The sequence below is a fragment of the Nyctibius grandis genome, chromosome 6 (assembly GCF_013368605.1).
Source record: "Nyctibius grandis isolate bNycGra1 chromosome 6, bNycGra1.pri, whole genome shotgun sequence".
Taxonomy (NCBI): Eukaryota; Metazoa; Chordata; class Aves; order Nyctibiiformes; family Nyctibiidae; genus Nyctibius; species Nyctibius grandis.
The window spans coordinates 62,128,532-62,149,188 of NC_090663.1; the positions used below are offsets into that span (position 1 = coordinate 62,128,532).

The window sequence follows — 20,657 nt, forward strand, 5'->3', positions numbered from 1 at the left end:
TGAAATACTTAAAGCTATTCACTAATAGACCTCTGTCTTCATAATGTGCACTCATATCACCAAGCATAATAGGACACCTAACTGAACTCTGTATGTAACACACCACCAGTAGCACCAACACCAAATTCAACTATAAAAGCATGTAGTGACTTTAGATAATCTTACTGACTGCAAAAAGTAAAATAAAATAAAAGAAAATAACATGAAAAAATAGTAGAATAAAACAAAAGTGCAAACTCAAAATATTTAACATGGTTGACAGAAAAAAAATCCATGGAACATGCTCTTACGGAAAAGTTCATAAATGTGTAATGGAAGAGAGTCACTATATCATCAGAACAATGTAACCAAATGTTTTCTAATGAAGCACAGATGTAAAGAAGAATGAACTGGCACAGCCAATCTATCTGAACTTTCACCCTTGTATTCCTCTATTTCTCTGTTAAAATAAACTTGACATTTAAAAATTAAAAGAACCTTTATATTTCCACAACTAAATCATGCTCTGTCTAACTGTCTGGATGTATCTATAAGGTGATAATATTGTTATTATTAAAAATATTAAACACGTGTCAGGAAAAAGAGCTAATACATGCATACATGATATTTGTTTATAATTCACTAAATACTAGATACATTTTACATGAAATCTAGAAGTACATTTATTAGAAACCCACCGGCCCTCTGCATTGTGGGAGCCCATGCAAGGCGTGAAAACATTGCTGGGGAAACTGAAAGGTTTGGTTAGGAAAGCCAGCTTTTATACAGCAGAGCAAAATCACTGTGAAACCTGCTTCCACCCATAATGGAAATCGTATATTTTAATGCATTACTTACTACTGTTACTCAAATCTTCCCAGACACTATCTGGTCATGTTCAGTATTACTGTCCTGCAGACACTTACTTCAACATGCAGGGTAAATGCAGCTAATAAGCATAATTAGCTCAGACAGTGTATTTAATTTAGTTTTGCACTAGAGACTAATTGCCTACTCAGCGAAGGGGAAGTGTAACATTTTTTTTAAGATGCTTACCCGAGGGCCCTGATCACCTTGATCTCCCTGCAAAGTGGAAAGATGAGATGATAGGTTTAACACAGCATCTGTGTGCTACCCAGCTCTCTTACACAATCTAACATTACACTGCGTCAATACAAACGGTCTCTTTAGTTCATGCTGTGAGGGCTTTCCGTTCACCTTGTAAGTGTCACCCGTACATCAACTCACCTTCTCGCCTTTTGGACCAGGAGGGCCCTGAAAGAAACAGAAGCAAAGATGAATTAGTGGTACTGATGAAGTCCTGGGACATGGCAAGAAACAGGTCTGCGCCAACCTGCTATTTCTTCCTAACAACGTATTTCCTTCTCATTTTTCACTCCAAATGCCAGGGCTATTCCAGAGATGGCTTCTTCACTGTATTAATCATAGGCACTGTGTAGTTATTTCTTGAATAGTTTCTCACCCCGTGTGTTGTATCAGGCCACTTAGACAAGCAAAACTATTCCTGAAATGGCAAAATTTCTATTGATTTCAGTTAGGGACAATAGTTTATCTCCTATCAGATAATAAATGTTTTCTTAGACCGCAAATCTTCTTTGCAAGTGCAGCTAATAAATTCAGAGGCGTATAAATCTGCCATGTGTTTTGGCACCCTTCTTGGCTTAGATTGCCAAAAAAAAAATGGATTAAGGAATCTAAAAGTAGTGTTTTCATTCCTGTCTTTGGCAATGCTGAAGTTGATGTTTAGCCTCAAGCACAGTTTTAGGCAAAATAAGCTTTTTGTATAACATGATTTTGCAAAAGTAATATTTATTGTTACTTACCACCAGACAAACAGTAAGGTGACAGAATCACAAAACAGTGAGATCCTTTCCTATTCCATTTTTATTGAGCACCTTCCAGAAAGCTACCAGCAGGTTTCTAAAACACTAGTTTTCACGTTAGTGTCTTGTGAATAAAAATGCCTGCAGTCTGCAGGGAACTGGCTGCTTACACATTGCAGACTCTACCTCCAACTTCCTGAAAGATACGCGGGTGTTTCATTACAAAGAAGGACCTGAGGTACATATGAAAGCAGCTGGAAATAGAGAAGGAGCCATCCAAGCAAGCTGGGTCCACTGTTATAACAGAGAGAGTGCATACGTGTGTGCACATGTGTATGTAGCACAAGAAAAGGTTGCCACCAGCAACATAATTAGAAATAACCAAGTGCAACCTAGTTGAGCTGTGCACGTTTGGACAATTTCAGAACTTACACTAGTAAATATTCATGTGGTTCACATAAATGGAAATGGAAGGAAGGTCAGTCTGCTCTGGATTAAAGATGTGATCAACCACGTGCAAGTCTTTGAGAATCCCTATTGTAGCCAATTTTCTGCTTATTTTTAAGGACTTCTGAACCATGCCAGAGAAGAGCATCTGCTGCTAAATCTTTCAAGGACTTAAAGCATATGCCTCTCCTTCCACAGCCTGCCATCTCTTTTGTCTGCTGCAAAGGACATAGAAACAAGTCTGCTACCCCCACGTCTCTTTTAGAAAGGACAGGGCTCACTGCAAGCTGAGTGGAAACTATCTGCTCAATTAACTATGACCTCTCTCCACTTTGTGTTGCCCTGCAAGACCTTGTCCTCTTTAAAAACAAATTAAACAAAATGACTGAATGAATACAACTTTGCTGCACTTTTAAGGTTTCTCTGTCTACTTTTTTAATACTTTATCCCTTACTACCCCTTTCCAATGCACATGTTCATATATGTACACTGGAAACTACATGCAGCATTTCTACTATTAGCTACAGACTCCACATATACTTACTTGGACATGACATTACAGTAGAGCACATTTTCAGCAGGCCCATTTTAAAACATGCATACATGCCATTGAACAAACTCACACCATCAGTAACCCAGAAACTGCGAAACAGGAAGAACTAAAATCACTCAGTGCTGGCTGTAACTGCCTTTTTTACAGTGAACACTGAGCACAAGCAAAGGGCTGTGCTCATGTGTTCTATCTCCTTGAATTATCAAACCATTACTGGCTGCAAACTGCAAATAACATGACCCCTATCTGCTCCAGTCAGAATCCTATTTCTTGGGTCTTAGGTGTGAAATTACAAATAACATGACATGACCAAGACTGCAGACAGATGTTGGCTTTTGGATCATGCTGCGAATGTAGGAGTTGTTATTGCCTTCATCCAGATGCTCAACACCATTCTTACACCCAAGTGTAGCCCTACTTCTGATGGGTTTTGGCTCACAACTTTTCTGAGGCATGCCTGCCACAGCTCTGCCAGTTGGTACAAACTAAGACGGCAGAGACCGCATCAGCTCCCTGAACTAAGCTGGCTCACTGGAACAGAAAATAGTTAGAGCGTGCTCACACGAGAGGTTCAGCCAGCAGATTTGTGGGGCTACTAGACCATCTCCCTGGTACAACTGCTGGCAATATGCTCAGCTATCTCCACCTGCAGAAGTGGCCCCTGCCTCTCCCCTGCATGTTTTCCTCTGTTAAAGAGTTCTCTGAAAGCACAATCCATACCCAAACATGTTTTTTAATAAGACTGAATCACATATCTCAATTAAATTTTGTTTTCCTTTTTCTGTGCTGGGTTTTCTGAAAATTACTGGTCCATATCATATTCAGAAATCCAGAGGTTCTTTTCATTGCTCTCTATTGGGCAAAGCTGGCAATTATGACTGCTTGGTGTTTGCTCTCCCTGAGTGCCACACACCATTGTTTCTCTTGAGTCGTCCTTCCAGCACACAAATCTTTCATACAAAGTCAGCAATATCTGACAACTTTATTGTACCAGAAGTTAAAAACAGCTTTTCAAAAGGCCACAAGAGCATTTCTGGTGTGAACATTCTCACAAGTCTCTGCACTTGTATTTGCAATGCTTTTGCTTTCCACCAAGAGTCTTGAAAAACAAACAAACAATTGCAAACAAAAATAGCTCTTTTGGATGCTAGTGAAGAGAACCAGTGGGGTTTCATCAAAAGAAAATTAATACAATTCTTTCGTGGCTTGTTCACCCATCTCTGGCTCTTCCCCTGTTGTTTCAATTGTTCTCTATTGTTTTTGCAACTTTAAAAAGAAAATTCCTATCCTCAGCCTTTGACATCTTCTTTCCATTTGCACTAAGAAATTCTCCCAAGGTTTTTACTGCAGAATTTATTATTGTGTGTACACTGAGTGGAGGCAGGGAGAAAGAAAAATCTGAGGGAAAGTTGGGTTTGCGGGGGTGGGGTGTGATTAGGAGACAGATTTCTTTAAAGGAGGGCAAGGTTTCTTCTGTTTAAGGATATAGACACAAAGAACAGAGTGAGTAAAATAACACTAGCTTTGTAGGCCACAGCATAGACATCCTGCTTTTTTTCCCAGAGAGACTTCTGTGCTTTCGTTTATGAGATGGCAGAGATCAAGCTGCTAGCTGTTGCACAAATCTGAAAGCATTTTGTGCAAGTTATATGAAACGTCTGAGGTCAGAACATTTCTGAAATAACTTTACAGTGTTTTCACTGGAAACAGAGGCTCTTTTCTCAAAGCATAATTATCTGCTCCAGACTACTATACATTTCCAAGGAGAGTTTATAGCCTGTTTCACATAAGCAAGGCCCTGTAAATCACAAACACATGCAAAATCTGCATTCATAATTAGGCGACAAATACTACTGTTTTTAAAACAAGGTCTTCTAAAGCAGATTGAAAGGCCTCCAGGCACCTGGCAGCCAAGAACAAAGCTGAAATCAGGGTCAAATCCACTCAACAGCCACGTTCAGGATTACTGGCAGGTGATCTTTTTTGTTTTTTGGCTATCAAAATCCCATTTCCATTCTCCGATGGAATATTTACCTCATTATAAATACGTGTACAAGAAATACAAGGGCAAGAGAATGCAGTACTAGAAAACATGAGACCAATCCTTGTGGTGTCCATTCAGACAACATTCCCCTTAGGGTTAACTGAGTGTGATCAGCATGATTTTTCACACAGCTGGCATTTTATAATTCATTCCCTGAAAGATGCTAATTTTGTATTCCACCCTTGTGGCCCTTGTGGTTACAATTCAGATGATCTCTTAAAAAGCCAGTATTTGGTTTATATTCATTTTACAAACATTCAAAATTATCTGAATTCTCTTATAGAGATATTCTCTCCACATTCCTATTGCTATAGATCTGCCTTTAACTGTAATACAGGCAGTTCTACCATGACTTCACCAAAAAGGCTCCAAGCATTGAGGGAAAAGTAGAACTGAAAATAGTAAGGGAATCTCAGGAAGGAGTTCAAAGAAACAGCAAAGTTTCTAGTTTCTGTGGAAAGCTCCAAAGTCAGGGCAGAGGAATCCAGACCTTTAGTGACTGTTAGATAACCCATACGATGCCACTGCAAAAAGGACCTGTCAGTGCCCAGAAGAAGCTGGCAACAACCAAACAAGCAGAATCAGTTGGACTGTGACAGTCCCAGGTCCCAGCGGGATCATCCACCTCGAAGGCTCCTAAGGCACCTGAGGTGTCAAACTCAGCAGCTCCCATCAGACAGAGCTACCACAGAAGACACAGGTAATAATAACCTTTTAGATACAGTCACTGCTTTCCTACATTTCAACCACAACATCCACAGGCTAAGGCAATCTGGCAGCTAGAGGACTGAATGCAGCTTGCAATATGCAGCCTTCATTTTCATCTGGGATAAAACAGCATACAATGCATTCATCCCTATTAGCAGCTACAGCATCCACAATAAGAGTGTAACTAGCAGCGTAAGGGAACAGTGGCCTTGTGGAGACGAGCAGAAAAGAGAACCCAACAGTCCAATGTCATCTAGACAAATTCAAAAAGGAAACCAATTTGTCAACTTAGTTTAATTATGTTTTCACAACTAAATGACATGCCATACATTGCCTAAATTAGTTCAATTCCTGCAGTTTATTTTGAGGGTAGTTTCAGCACACAACAAAGTTGTCAGTTACAAAAGTCAAAGTTTTTATTTCTTTGAAATTTGGCTCATGACTTTCACAAATTACAATTTCCTGACTGGAACAACAACCCCCAGTCTAACCTATAGTTGCTGCAAAATATTAGGCTCAGATATGCTGAATCATAAGATAAGAGGTTACACAGAGCAATATGAAACACAATACTATTTCAAAGTTCCTAAACTCATTTTAGTCTTGTGTCCACTGTGCAAGCCCTGAACTACTGAGCAATGCAGTTTTGGCTTTTGCTGAACTTGGCCATGTTTGCAGCCAGTGTTTACATATGCTAGTTTACAATGCCAACACCTCACCTTGCATCAATTTTACAAGTGCTCACAATAATTTCCAGTGAATCTGAACAGCTTCTACCATTGAAATTATATTCCCTTCTCTTTTAGATATTTTATTCTTCCCCTGGGATATGACTGACTTATGGTGAAAGCTTTAAAGAAAAAAAACAACCCACCACCCAAAAGACTCTTACCAATCTTTCCTTTGCCCCCCTTATATTCTCAAGTTTTTGTTACAATATTGCAAGGCAGAGGAAAGGAAACCTGAATATTTGACACAATAACTGTGCCAGACTCAGGAAACATTATGTAAATGGATGTAACCTGAGAAGCATAAAATTGATATATATAACAATCTAGATAAACAGGTCAGTTAACTTTCACTTCAACAAGTAAATTGTAAGTGAATCCTGCCATAAATTCATACAAACATATTCAGAAGTCAGTGATTTATGCCAATACATAAACCAGACAAGTTCATAAACTGCAGGCAGGAGAACACAATCTACCCAAAATGCATCAAGAAAACATTTAGACTGTAATTTAGACATTCATTTCTCATGCAATGCTCTTGAGATCAGGATAGTGTGCTTTTTTGAATGCTATAAAGTTGCTCACAAAAATCATCAGACTGCATCACAAGTCAAGGGGTCACTGTTAACTGACTAGTTCAGTACCCAGGAAGAAGCATGAGGCTTGGTGTTCCAAGCACGAACCTGCTATAGGAGGTCTCCTCTTCCTTTCTCTAATGTACTTGCTTTCTTTGATTATTCAGTAAGGCTGTCCTCTTCCCCCACATTTTCTCCCCTTCTACAAGGGGGATGTTTTTCTTTGAAAAGCTACAAAACATGATGTTTTTCTTTGAAAAGCTACAAAACTCAACACAAATAGACCTATAAAGATTCCATGGTATAAAGAGGATATGACTACCTATTGCCTAGGCATGAAAAATCAAGGATCAGCTTTACTATTGCCATAAATGAGTTTAAGCAAATGTTATAATCTGAATCAACTGTTAAGTTTCTTGTGAACTGAGTAGCTGTTGTACATGCTAAAGAAATATTAAAGAAAATGGCTTTGGGTAAAGTCAAGAGCCTCCTGACTACCACTTGCTGCTCAATGCACTGTAATACACGTATTTCCTGAATCTAAGCCCTCATTGCCTTGTGCACGCTGCACCTTTCTGCTTTCCTACTTGCTAGACAAGAAGTTTACTGATGATATTAGAGTTTTGATGCAATACTGTAAAAAAAAAATCACAAGGAAATATCACTCTACTAAACGTGTAAAACAGCACATAAAAACACAGATGAAAAAATCTAATATTGCTAAGTCTCTCATTTTATAAGAAAATATCCAGAGCTTCTGTTTTCAATAATGCCATAGGTGCAAGGAACATACAAACACATAGTCTTGGTTACATCAAAAAGACAGAAACACACAAATTTTTGACTGGTGCTCAGAACTGCAGGAGGGCATTTGAAAACACAACTGATATGTGCCCTGCAGAACCAAAATTCCTAAAAAACACTGAGCAATGAGCTTTTTCTACTACTACTGTTACATTTGCTATTTCCAAACCAGTCTCAGGATTTTTTAGAGTTCAATACACGATTTAGAAAATATTTTTTAACGACAGTATAACAAAATACCATTTTCAGTGTTCAATACTTGGTTTATAAAACATTCCAAAAATGAAACATGTTTTTGATACAGACTGGATCAGGCTTCCTACTCTTCCACCAATCCTCCAGCAGATCCCTGTCTCATTACATGCCCACCTGAGATTTGAAAATGCATCACATACTATTTTAGAATCACACAAGAGTTTGGGTTGGAAGGGACCTTTAAAGGTCATCTAGTCCAATCCCTCTGCAGCGAGCAGGAATGTCTTCAACTAGATTAGGCTGCTCAGAGCCCCGTCCAACTTGACCTTGAATGTTTCCAGGGATGGGGCATCTACCACCTCTCTAGGCAACATTTTCCAGTGTTCACCACCCTTATTGTAAAAAATGTATTCCTTATATCTAGTCTAAGTGCATGCTCTTTTAGTTCAAAACCATTACCCCTTGTCCTACTGCAACAGGCCCTGCTAAAATGTATAGTATGACCAAGATTAACTCCTCATCCTCCAGTACCTCTGGTAGGCTGTTCTGCACTCCCTTACCTTCACAGAGCCTCCCTACTTCTTCCTCCTCTTCCTTTCACTGCATTGTGAATAGACACTTGGAGTCCCACTCCATCGTATATTAGACTACTATGCAGCAGATTATTTTTGAATTCCTATTATATCCTCTCTAATAGGAAAATACGTGTGTGTGTGCCTTCACACGTGTGTCTGCATGTGTGACCATGCTGGTGGTGAAATTTAGAAACCAGACTGAATTTCTATACCAGCATTCACTCAGTATTTGAGTGTTTATGTCACAAGTGACAGAAAAATTAATATATAGCATGGTAGCTATGGAATAGGCAAAAATGCTATCAACATGAAAATATTTATTGTAAGTCATGGGCTTCTTGATAAGATTCAATAGTTTACAAGATTCAATAACAAGGGAAAGTGCAGTTGGCTAGAGTCTTGTACTGTCATTAAAAAATATTCATTGCAGTCAACAGAAATGATTCCACAGAAATTCAAGGAGCAATGAATTAAACAACTATGAAAAAGCATATTTGGGTGTCAGGAAGACAAAGAAGAATGAAAGGCTGCTTTCAAATTTTGCAATAAAAAGAACTAGAGTGCAAAGAGTTTTCAAGGTAGATTGCTCACCTTTTTCAAAGAAGAACTGCATTTATTTTTGCGTCAAACTACTGAAGCAGGAAAGAAGTTATAGCTCTAAACAGTTTTTATTACCACAGACTTCACGCCTTTTATTTTGCATTGAACATTAAAAGGGATATGAAACAAAGGAGAAAAAATAACTATCACTGTTTAACCTCCCAATTATCCCCACTTGTTAGAATAACAATGGCATAGTACCACTCCAGAGGAGTTTTCTGCACGCGCCAGTGAGGACTGTACCAGTAAGCAGCCAATAAACAAACTGTACAAATATAGAGCTATTTTGCTCAAAAAGCCTGGTATCCTCAGCCCCTCTGGTCTAAGCAGATGCATTAGGTATTGATGCCTTGAACCTGATCAAAACGTTCTATTTTATGGAAGCAATTAATATGCTCCAAAACCAAATGAGAACTTGGGAAAACAATAATAAAAGAAAGAGAAAAAGACTTAAAAGGAAGACCAATATAGTCTGGTGGAATTTAGGGCTTATAAAACTGCAGGGATCATGGAAGTACATTCTGGCTTTCTTTCCCAACACAATAGAAATTGAAAAGAAAAAATTATACCTCCTGCCAATCAAACTCATGAAATCCTTTTTCCAGATTTTTGAGATAAAAAGTACACCATTAAATATTTTTTAGACTTCCTTTGGTAGATTTTTATCCATAGGCCAGCACTCTCATTTGTCCTAGAAGCTTAGTAAGAAAACAGCTCCTCACTAGGAGTTAACAACTTCCTGTTATTTTCAGAAACAGTAGTTCACATTCTAATATTTCATTTATTTTTTACTTAGAACTTGAACAGTGGCTTCTGTAATTCAAAGAGCTCTGGTGCTTCCCTGATTGCTTAGTGGCCTTGTAGATAATTCAGCTGAAATGACAGTGTTCTTCCCTCATTTGGCCTTTTTTGTTTGACTTAAAAGAATCTTTCTGGTGAGGATGACAGCCTGAACATCAAGCATTTTGAAGAAAACAGACAAAGGAAGAAAGTAAGGGAAGGGGAGAGTTTCAGAGCAATGGAGATTCGCTACTGCCAGTCACTACATATAAGAGAAGTACCTGTGGTCATTGAAATATGTCTTCCAACCTCCCTAGCCTTCCAGATCTTTCAACTTTACTGTCTCCATTACTACCGTGTAGAGAAATAGTATACAAATATCTACCAGCAGGCAGATCCTCCTCTGCCTGGCAACTGGGTCACCGAGAAGATTCATAGAATCATAGAATCATAGAATGGTTTGGGTTGGAAGGGACCTTAAAGATCATCTAGTTCCATCCCCCCTGCCACAGAAATTAAAGTCGCCCAACGTGGGGCATGTACTTCATTAACAGATGCTGCATAGGGTGCAGCTCTACAAAAAAATCATAACCACACAGAAACAAATGATTGAAATACCTGAAAAACTCTCTGTTCATCTACTTGAAATAAGGACTAGTTTCAAAACACGGCAGCTAGTGAAATAAAAGTAAGCCAATTCAAGGTAAAAAACTCCAACTTGATTGTTGGGAACTATACCCATTTCATTCTGTTTTCACAGATTCTCCCACTTACCCATCTCTCTCTCCAGAAGAAATTAAAAACGACTCAAAATTCGTTATTGAAAGCACTAAGATTAATTTCAAAGAATCTGCTACTGAAAGCCCGGTACCCTTTTGGAAGAATTTTGGCCAATACCTGCTATCATATCAAGGCATATTTACATTCAAATAATAAAGGCTGAACTTATGTAAATGAGCAAAACTGGATAGCTCACATACAAACAAGGTTTTGCAGCTAACAGACATTTGCTCTATTTCAACACTAAACTTAATTTCAGCAAATGGATTTTAACATAGACTTTTAAATAGGGGAGGGCAATTCCATTCTTCCATTTACTATGGTGAATCCACACTTGTTTCAGCAGCAATGCCTTGAGTTTCATTCAGTATTTCAAAGGCATCTCATCCTGCACATACACTGTTTTTTCTTTTCCAAACTTCACTATTCAGTACAGGATACATTTGCTCATTCAAGGTAGAAGAATGCCAAAGAAAGATTTAGATATTCTTTTAGTGTTGTCTGCAAACGCTACTATAAAATGCTACTGTAAAAGAAGTGGTGTGTTAGATTACTTAAATCATGAATGGTTAAAAGAAAATGGCAGTAAAATATTAGTATAAAGCCATAGCTGTGTAAAATATATCCCAAGGCATATAAAGGCTTCTGGGACCACAGTATAATCTCCACAGATTAAGAGCAATGAAATTATTTCATAACCTAGGTAACTTTTTTAACGAGTATATTCTAATGCTTGGGAAAAACATATTTTAGTGAAATACCAACATACATTTACCTGAGGACCTTATCCTTCTTTCTTTCCTATCCCCGCCTTGCACATCCTGTAGTCACTTAAATCGTTTCTGTGCATGCCAGGCTCCATCGGTACCCAAACAAGCCTTTTTACAAGAACTGCTTGACAAATGTAATGATAAAAGCTATGCCGCACAAATCCATCTGAGGCAACCTCTAAGTACTGGGTTACCGCAAATGTCTCCAAACTATCTGAGCTACAAGTCATTGCTAAAAGAGGCAAAGACGTGACACTCTAAGTCATAACTCTAATCTTGATGTGTCAGCCTTTAATCACAGATTAATTTATTCAAAGTCAATGAGCATATAGAAATAAAAGCGCATAAAAATGGCATATAAAATATATGTTACAATAAGACAAACAAATGCTAGTAAAAGAGCTAAACCTTCCCTTTATCTTCCTTAATTTCCTCATCTACAACAGGGGAAAACTACAATGGCATACTTCACAGAGCTATTTTGAGAACTATTCAGATTTGTAAAGTTTGAGTTGAAACACTGGATAAATGCAAAGGAATTTTATATCAACTACAAACATACACATACTTTTATACATAGGCATATATAAAAGTGAGATGACTGAAGATATTTTTGTAACCTTTAAGGCTGGCAACGTCTTTTTTTATAGAGGAAGCAATTTAAGACAACATAAAGTTTATTAAAAACAAAACGGTTTTCTCCTCAAGACTAATAGTTTGGTCTGCAAAATTCAGACCATCTTCAGGGGAAATTACACACATATGTACATGTATACTTAAATGGATATTCATTCTTTTTGGCAAATGATCACTAACAGACATACTGTGCAATACAACTGGATTGTATTTCTGAAAATACATTATTCTCTTACATGTTTCTCAGCAGCTCACTACTCTTGAATGTTACTGACAGATCTCAGCAAAAAAAGATTATTAGGAACTCCTATGCTACTGCAGGGACAATCAAAGCATTTTTTCAAATGTAGAATTCTGGATTAAAGCTCACACCAGAATGGACACTTCCATGCCATGCTCATTAATAACATTACTGGCAGTACACAAAACACTCCAATGAAAGGAATTGCTGCATTTTCTATATTTTCTTCTTCTCTCTTCCAAACTTGACTCATACTTAAAGGAAAGAATAGAACATCATCACAGCTCTTCATGCCAGCACAAATTCAATATAAAGAACCTGAAGTATTTCTGCTAACATCTAAGGTTGCTTAAAGTCAAATTTGTATTGACAAAATTGTCACTTTAAAATGGTAAATACAAATTTTGAAGCTTTTTTAAAATCTCTCAGGTCTGCTCTAGTTTGCAGGACTTCCAAGCTTCCAACACAGAAAGTCACCAGGGCTCTGGACTGATAATGGGGTGATTAAGGAAATTCTGATATTTTGAAAATCTTATGAAAGACTAAAGTCTTAGATATCACAGCATTATCTCTATGTCACCATAAGCTTGATGAAATACCCATTTTTATAACTCTTCATTTCTTTTTTTTTTTTAAAGCTAGTGAAACTACTGGGATATGCAACAAATTGAACTAGAATTCAAAGCTGAAATAAATCATGAAGATCAGTAAAAACAATAAGCCAGTAGGAGTTTAATATCGAATTAAAAACACGTGCAGCAGGATAATAAAATACTATATAATATTATTGAACACAGTGCAATACTTTGCTTTGACATAATTCCTAATAAAACACAGAACACACTAGTGTGTTTCTGCCATCTGTAGAAGAGGATGAAAAAAATACAGAGGTCATTTGATAAAGAAATGATTTAGGAACATAAGAAATATTTCAGAGTTCTTAATTATATTTTGACAACTCTTTGTACATCTCATAATGGAACCACAGTACTAGGCTTGCAATTGCTTTTTTGTACTCATATGTACTCTGTTAAGATAAGCAATGCTGTACCAAATTAAGGATTACAAGTCATTTTTGCTTCACAGTTCTTCACTTGATGTTAGAAGATCTAGTATGCCCTGGTGACAGCTGCAACTTCTAGATGAATGGGTGGAATGCTAATGTGTAATTCCCCATAACATTTATGCTAGCATATGTAACAACTGAATCAGACCTTCATGTTTATTTTATTAAAACAAAACCAATTCTTTTCAGAAATTAATGATGTCACCATAAAGAAAAGTTGGTAACACCCTACAAATGGAAAGCTGTCCTTCATGTTTTCTTTACTGTGAGGGTGGTGAGACACTGGAACAGGTTTCCCGTAGAAGCTGTGGGTGCCCCCTTGCTGGCAGTGTTCAAGGCCAGGTTGGATGGGGCTTTGAGCAACCTGGTCTAGTGGAAAGTGTCCCTGCCCATGGCAGGAGGGTTGGAACTAGATGATCTTTAAGGTCCCTTCCAACCCAAACCATTCTATGATTCTATGATATTAGTTTTATATATTTTTTTATTCTAGGACTTGTTTTTTCAGAGCAACAGTACCACAAATGGTCACTATGTGAACTATGAAATGAGGGGATTAACTTCTAAAAATCTGGGGCCAAACAACTTAAACTGTTCCAAAAATCCATCTTCCAATCTTTCTTCATCTATTGCATACAGCTACTCTGGAGAGAGATCTTCAGGTTTAGTAAAAGAAGCCACCTTCATAATGACAGAACCTATTTTACAAGGACATCCAGAGCTGACATTACCTTGCATGAGCAGCCCTTTCCACAGAATTCTGTACAACGAATATTTTTATTTTTGTATTCGTAGAAAATCAAAACCTAGTTTGAATGAGTAATTGTTAAATTAACAGATTTAAAATCTGTTATTTTTTCTGAATCAGGTGAACAATTCAGAAATAAATTACCAGTTCCAGGAAATGCTGTGGAATATTTGAACATCTTGCTATTTCAGCACAAGATTTCCAGAGATAGTTACTGAAATCATAACTTAAAAGCATGCCTATCAGAGTAGGTAAAAGAACACAGTTGCACAGTTGGGGTAGGAGTCTGGCCTCTGCTTTGGCCATCTGACATCAGATGAAGAGAGCTCTAACAAGTCTGATTATTCCCAACTAAGTTCACTTAGCAGGTTACTGTAGGGAAGTCATTAATCTGCCATTAGAGGCTCCTTCACAAATCCTGGCAAAAGGGTAGAAAAAGACAAGTGAAAAAACATGTTGGAAGCAGAGCACAATATCCAATGCTACAAGAATTTTCCTTGTGATGCCTGGAACTCAATCCCCTTGGGCTTTTTAAATTATGTGTGGTGCTTCCTTCGTCTTGGTACAACTGATAGTCCAGCATAACTTGCCCCTGAATCTCCAATTCTGTGCTCTCTTCACAAAGCAAAGAATCCTCTTATTTGCACTAATGCCATCTGCTTAGCTGAATAGGCATTTAACATTCACAGCTATCCTGGTTCACACATGTACAGAAGTCTACCAGGAGAAACTGAAGTGTTTTATATTTTGAAATGACTTATTGCTGTTGTCAATTCCTTTTAACAAAATTAACTTGTGCTTTATTATGTACAAAGCTGAGAAAGCAACATACTTTAAAACAATTAAATACATTAACTCCTTCTGGGAAGACATATTTTTTGCATCTTTTGTATCATAAACATTTACGTACACATCAGACAGTAAATGAAGTTCTGAGCATGATTTCTCCTCCTGCATTCTCTGATGTCGTTCAAAATGGCTGAGCTATATGGTTATAAACCTGATGGGAGACAAGAGCTAGATCCTCACTTCTTATCTGGCAACTAACCTGAAATGAAAAGCCATTATGATGACATTTGTTTCTTCAGGTTCACAAGTCGATACAGGCTGAGTGCTTCCTAAAAAGGTTCTGCAATTTTAATAGTGTTCAGAAATTCTATTACGGCTTTAGAAAGGAAGGAAAATGATAAACAAGTGGTAAAGCTCTGCCCGCTAAATACATGAGACTTAGTACAAGCTTGTTTATTTATGTGATACCCTCAGTTAAGATTAATTTCTGATCTCAAAATTGATAGCAAAATGTTATTAGCAGCAATGGGATCAAGTATTTGGCTTGTTATTTGTACAGATGCAAGTACGAAACAGACTTTCACATACCATGTTTGGCTGTCTTCCTATGCCTACCTGGCCATTAGATGAGATTAATATTTATTTTTTAAAAGACACTACAATAATCTGTTTCTACTGCTGTATATGAGCTCAAGCTCTCAGGCTCAGCCTAAGCTTATTTTCATTTACACAGATATAACTAATTAGTTTGGACTTGATGACAGTAGTTGGGAGGAAATGTGTGGCATGCATATGAAAAACTAAAAACTACAAATGTTTTAAACTCACGTAGGAAGAATTTATTCAAAAGACAAATAAACCTGTTATATATTCTCTTTCAGTACTTGTCCCTCTTTACCAAAGCCTAACAAGCTTCATTCCCCTTTGAAAATACATTTCCTCCTTAACTTACAGTACTTGCCTTGACATGACATCGAGGTTCTGTTTTCCTGTATTCAACACCCACTGGCATCAGTAATACCTAAGGCAGGACATGGGCAATGCAGTAGCTCTTTGCACTGTCTACAAGTGAAAACACTTCAGAAGAAGCAAAAAACTGAACCCAAATCTTCAGATGCAAAATGGTATTTGGCTTCCTTTAAATGAAAGATCACAGTAATAGGGTGCATCTCCCCAGTGAATTTACAACAACTTCTAACTAATATTCTGATTTCTATATAAGTAATCACATTTTTACATAAGGAATTAAGAAGAAACTAAGATGCACAAAGTTTACTGAAGGAATTTCATAACCTACACTGCAATAATGGTCTGATGGCATCTGACAATGAGCATACACACACAAAAACATATAAAACAAAGATAACACTCCATATTTTCCTAGAAAACAAAAATTTGAGTGACTGTACCTGTTCTTTGTTAAGAAACTAACTGTTAAAATTTGATAGCAAAATCTGACCTGTAACTCATAACTCAAATGCAGACTAGCATTTGCAGATTCAAACCGAGTCATACAATCCTTCAGCCGGATCAGAAGTTTACAAAGGAGCTTAGAGTATCAGCTACTAGAAGGAGAAACAACCCACAAGGTCCCTCTCTAGAGTGTGAACAGCTGATGGCCTGGATACAACCACTGGGGGGCTTCTCTCAGGAGCAGCAACTTTACTGCACTGTGTATCTCAAGGTGAGGAAATATTTCTCCACCCTTATGCTGATTCTGTCCTTCACAAGTGTATTTCTTGCCTCCTTCCCCCACTCTCCACACAATTAGAGAGACTCTAGGCATTCCTAAAGGCAAACTACTGGGAACAAGGAATATGGAGCTTAAACCTCAATTTATGGTGATGAGAACAAACGAAGTATGTCCAACTCTAATGGTCTGCCAGGTAGAGACCACTTTGCAGCATTACTCAATAGGACATATTATGTATCTTGCCCATAGCTTAAAAAGCCATCAAAACACAGACATGATCACCTGACTTTAGCAGCTGCCTCAGTACCAAATGGTATGTGCTGAGGGGAATATTTAACAAATCTTGGAGTGCAGGCGGTATCCAAACTACCAAAACTGAAAGTGAAACTCAGCAGGACTTAAAATACATTTTCTTTACACAACCCCCTTCCCATCCTTCCTGCTGTCAGACATTCAGCTCTTTCCCAAGGTCTAGGATTCTCCCTACCACCACAGTGTTCTCCAGGAAGTGATAAAAAAATTTCTTGCATACACTGCTGCCATCCAAACCAGCTCAATACTATGGCCTGTGTCCTGCTGGCTATTTTTCTCAGGCCTTGACAAAAACCAGAAAACAAAAAGTTAAAAAGGTTCCCACCAGCTCTTCTGACAGCACAAGCCAGTAATAGCCTGTCTAACCATGAATCAGAATCTGCCATCAGAAATTAAAAATACTCCAGTCACATACCCTGAAGCCTGACGGTGAAAAAGACACACACATGTTATTTGTCACCAGAATTGCTATGGTAACCCTTTATCATGCACACAACCCTGGAAAATTTCAGACTGAAATAACATGGCTTCCATAGACATTTCGCTTACAGGAAAACAAGAACCTCAGGAAAACAAGTATCAATCATTAGTATTTTGTCCATTTCTAATGCAGATTTGAATGGCTGCCAAAGAGAAGGCAGAAGCATCTGTGGGGCTGCTACATCTCAAAGTTCCAAGCAAAGAGCGATCATGTATGCTGACATGAGAGAAAAAGTATGTTGCACTAGAGATAGGTCAGGGAGAAGATACTGCCACGAGGAAGAACACAGTTGGCTGACTGAGACAAAGTCACACTGAAACACCATCCTGCCCCACATTTATAGTTGTTCATAGTTTTACTTCAGCAGGATTTCGTAAAGGATCATTTTGTCTTCTTTCACCATAATACTAAATGCACTCTTTTCTAATATTTATATGAACTTTACTTCTAAACAACAAAAAAAAATAACAAGCCTTCTCTCTTTATCTAGATAGTACATTCTTTATGGTATTAACTTTAGACCACTAGAAGTTAAACTCTGTTCTTTGACAAATATGAATACTTCCATTATATTAAATACAAGATGTATGCGCAGAATTTGGCTGTATAGATTTATTGTGAAAATAAACCTTTCTGGTACAAGCTAATCTAAATACATATTTGCATTCTAAACAAGAAAAAACAGGCATTCTTTGGGATCAGTTAAAAGCCAGTATTTAATTTTCAGTAAAAATAGTAAAAATTTCATTATTTGCTCTTCTATAAAGAAACTCAGTTTACAAGGTATTTGAAACAGGTTTTTTTTTAACAGAAAACTAAAATTATAAGACAGTATTTTATTTTTTTAAAGGTTATGCTAGAAATTGTTTAGCTATTGATCATGGTCTCTACCTTTCAGAGATAAAATAGAACCATAAGCTTTTTCTGAAAAATGCTTGTGGGTTGTAGTAAAGCTTCTTTTTACTTAAAACAGGAAAACACAAAACAAAATTATCTTTTGTGGTGTATTTTTGAAGAAAAGATGAAGCAAAAACTCAAAGATAAAAAGGTAGAAAGTGTTACTGATCTGTTAAGAATTTATATTTGTACCCAGTAATTATGTATGCGTTGGGTGAATTTCGTGTGTACTTTTTGAAAATCATAGCAAAAGAGAATAGGTGTTAATAAAACACTGAATGTAAAAAGGATTAGAATTTATCTTTGATCTTAGTGTAGACTTACACGGCTACGACATCAAAAACTTTCTAAGTGCTTCTTTTGTCAGCATAGCAATTCTGATCCTTTGAAGCCAGGAAGCCTTTACTTACTGACCAAACCAACCAATACTTTTCATTTTGGATTTCTCAGGGACACAGTCAAGACTGGGGAAATTACTGACAATCATGGGTGGCTGAAATTTCTGCAAACAGTTTTTTTTAATGAGAAACTTAGGGGTTTTGACTTATTTTATCCGTATGTGAAGAGATTCTGTTTTCTATTGATACTTCAAAAATAATTTTTAAAAGTCTTGAGATTTTCAACCATAGCTTTCAACATTTTTAAAACACTCTCTCATGATGATTTCTGGATCTGGGTTTCAGTTTAAGAGGAAAGACATCTAAATATACAGCCTACATGTAGTTGCCTAAGATACATAGATGTCAAAATAGGCTAGAGAGCAGTTCAGTTACAATGGTTATCAGATTCAGTAGCTGCCTATAATCAGAATCTATAATTAAGAGGTAAGAATGTATGCAACTAGTGTCATGCGAGATGTTCCCTAGGTATCCAAGACAGCTGCCCACGACTGAGAAAGACAACAAGGGTCCAACACAGACTCCAGCCCTTGTACATATGACAGACAGAGGTTGTGCTGGAGACTCTGGATCATCTCATGGAGCAACAAACACCTGTATGCAGGAAATGCAATTAAGCCCCAGGAGTTTACAATGAGCTGAAGAGGTCTCTAAGTGCACTGAGTATTAACTCAACCTTCACTGACTACAAGGAGCGTTTACACACTTCACATGTCAACACCTACACACAAACTTCTAGGTTTAGGCACCTTGATCTAGAGCTGAATCCTGCTCTGTCTCATGTTGTTATGATTTCCTCACCAGTTCCCTTGCAAGAATTATCCCTGGATTCAATGAGCCAGTCAAAATGACTGAGTACATACTCATCCTCCTGTCACAATATGAGCATCTTGAGCTGAAAAGGAGGAAAAGGCAGTATTAAGAATAATACTAAGTGTTGCTCAGAATAATGGCCATGGCACAGAGATGAGCGTTTCCACTGTGAGGAACTACTGAAGTTAGGATGTAAGAATTTTCATCCTAAATTTTGTGGGTCCCAGTACCTTGTACCTGTTTTTTGTATAACCATTCAAGGCACAAAGAAGTTGATACAATTTGGTGGGGTATTTTTAGAGGGTTTTTCCTATGGTTCACACCCCACTTCTCTTGCAGTCATGACAAGATTTCTCTGCCTTTCTGCCCTTGAAACAGCACTGAATGCTGCCATCTCCATTGGTGGTTCTTTGCCTACAGCTACATCAGGGCATTTCATGTAGAGATATGAGCTCCAAAGGCTGAGAAGCTGTTTACAAGCATTAAGCAAGAGACACTCTCCAAGCAACTGAAATGTGGGAGGTGGGGGTCTAAACCCAGAAGGAAAAGACATGAGTGGCAGCACAAGTCACCATCAACTAGAGGGCAGTCCACAGGCTCAAGTAACAGCCTCAGGTCCTCCACAGAGCTTGTTCAGAGCAAGAGTGCCACACAAAATTACAATCTCTCTCTTCGCTGACCCCAAGCAACACAGAAGCTGTAGATACCTCTCTGTGTAGGCCACACATCAAGAGCCTGCTGTGAAACATAAGTGCTATGGGGGGGTGGTCATTTCCAATATCATACAGACTACTTATATAATACCATTAAATGGAGCCTGGCACTGCAAGGATACTAGGCATTCAAACTGAGTGGGATGAGGGCTTGTAACACAAACCGTCTTTCAACAGAGAATGATGATTAGAAACAACAAAATCTGAAGAAAATGCTTGCTTCCCATAAAGAAAATCTTAACTTAAAACAAATTGTCAGTCAATGAGGTTGTAAAGCTTTGAGTTTCAATTATTATTCTGAAATATAAAAGACCCCCACAGAAATCCTGGTTCAGGCAACTCACTTGTGTGAAGATGGTCCCACGGGTCAGAGTTTACTTCCCATAATGCATCTTGAGTATGCAAAAGACAGAGTTTTTCAACTGATTTCACTAAGTTTGGCTTTGGTATTTTTTTTCTTCACCCCTATTTCCTTGCTCTTCCACATT

The 20,657-nt window shown here is 37.7% G+C and overlaps 1 protein-coding gene across 1 annotated transcript in view; it reads right to left on the minus strand.

Moving 5' to 3' along the window:
• The window catches only part of COL25A1 (collagen type XXV alpha 1 chain), a 341,058-nt gene that overhangs the window by 109,418 nt on the left and 210,983 nt on the right, over positions 1-20,657 (minus strand). The window contains exons 8-9 of the mRNA XM_068404174.1: positions 1,228-1,254; positions 1,036-1,062 (exon numbers count right to left, since the gene is read on the minus strand). Of these exons, the coding sequence (XP_068260275.1) occupies positions 1,036-1,062; positions 1,228-1,254 (54 nt within the window). The remainder of the gene's footprint in view (positions 1-1,035; positions 1,063-1,227; positions 1,255-20,657) is intronic.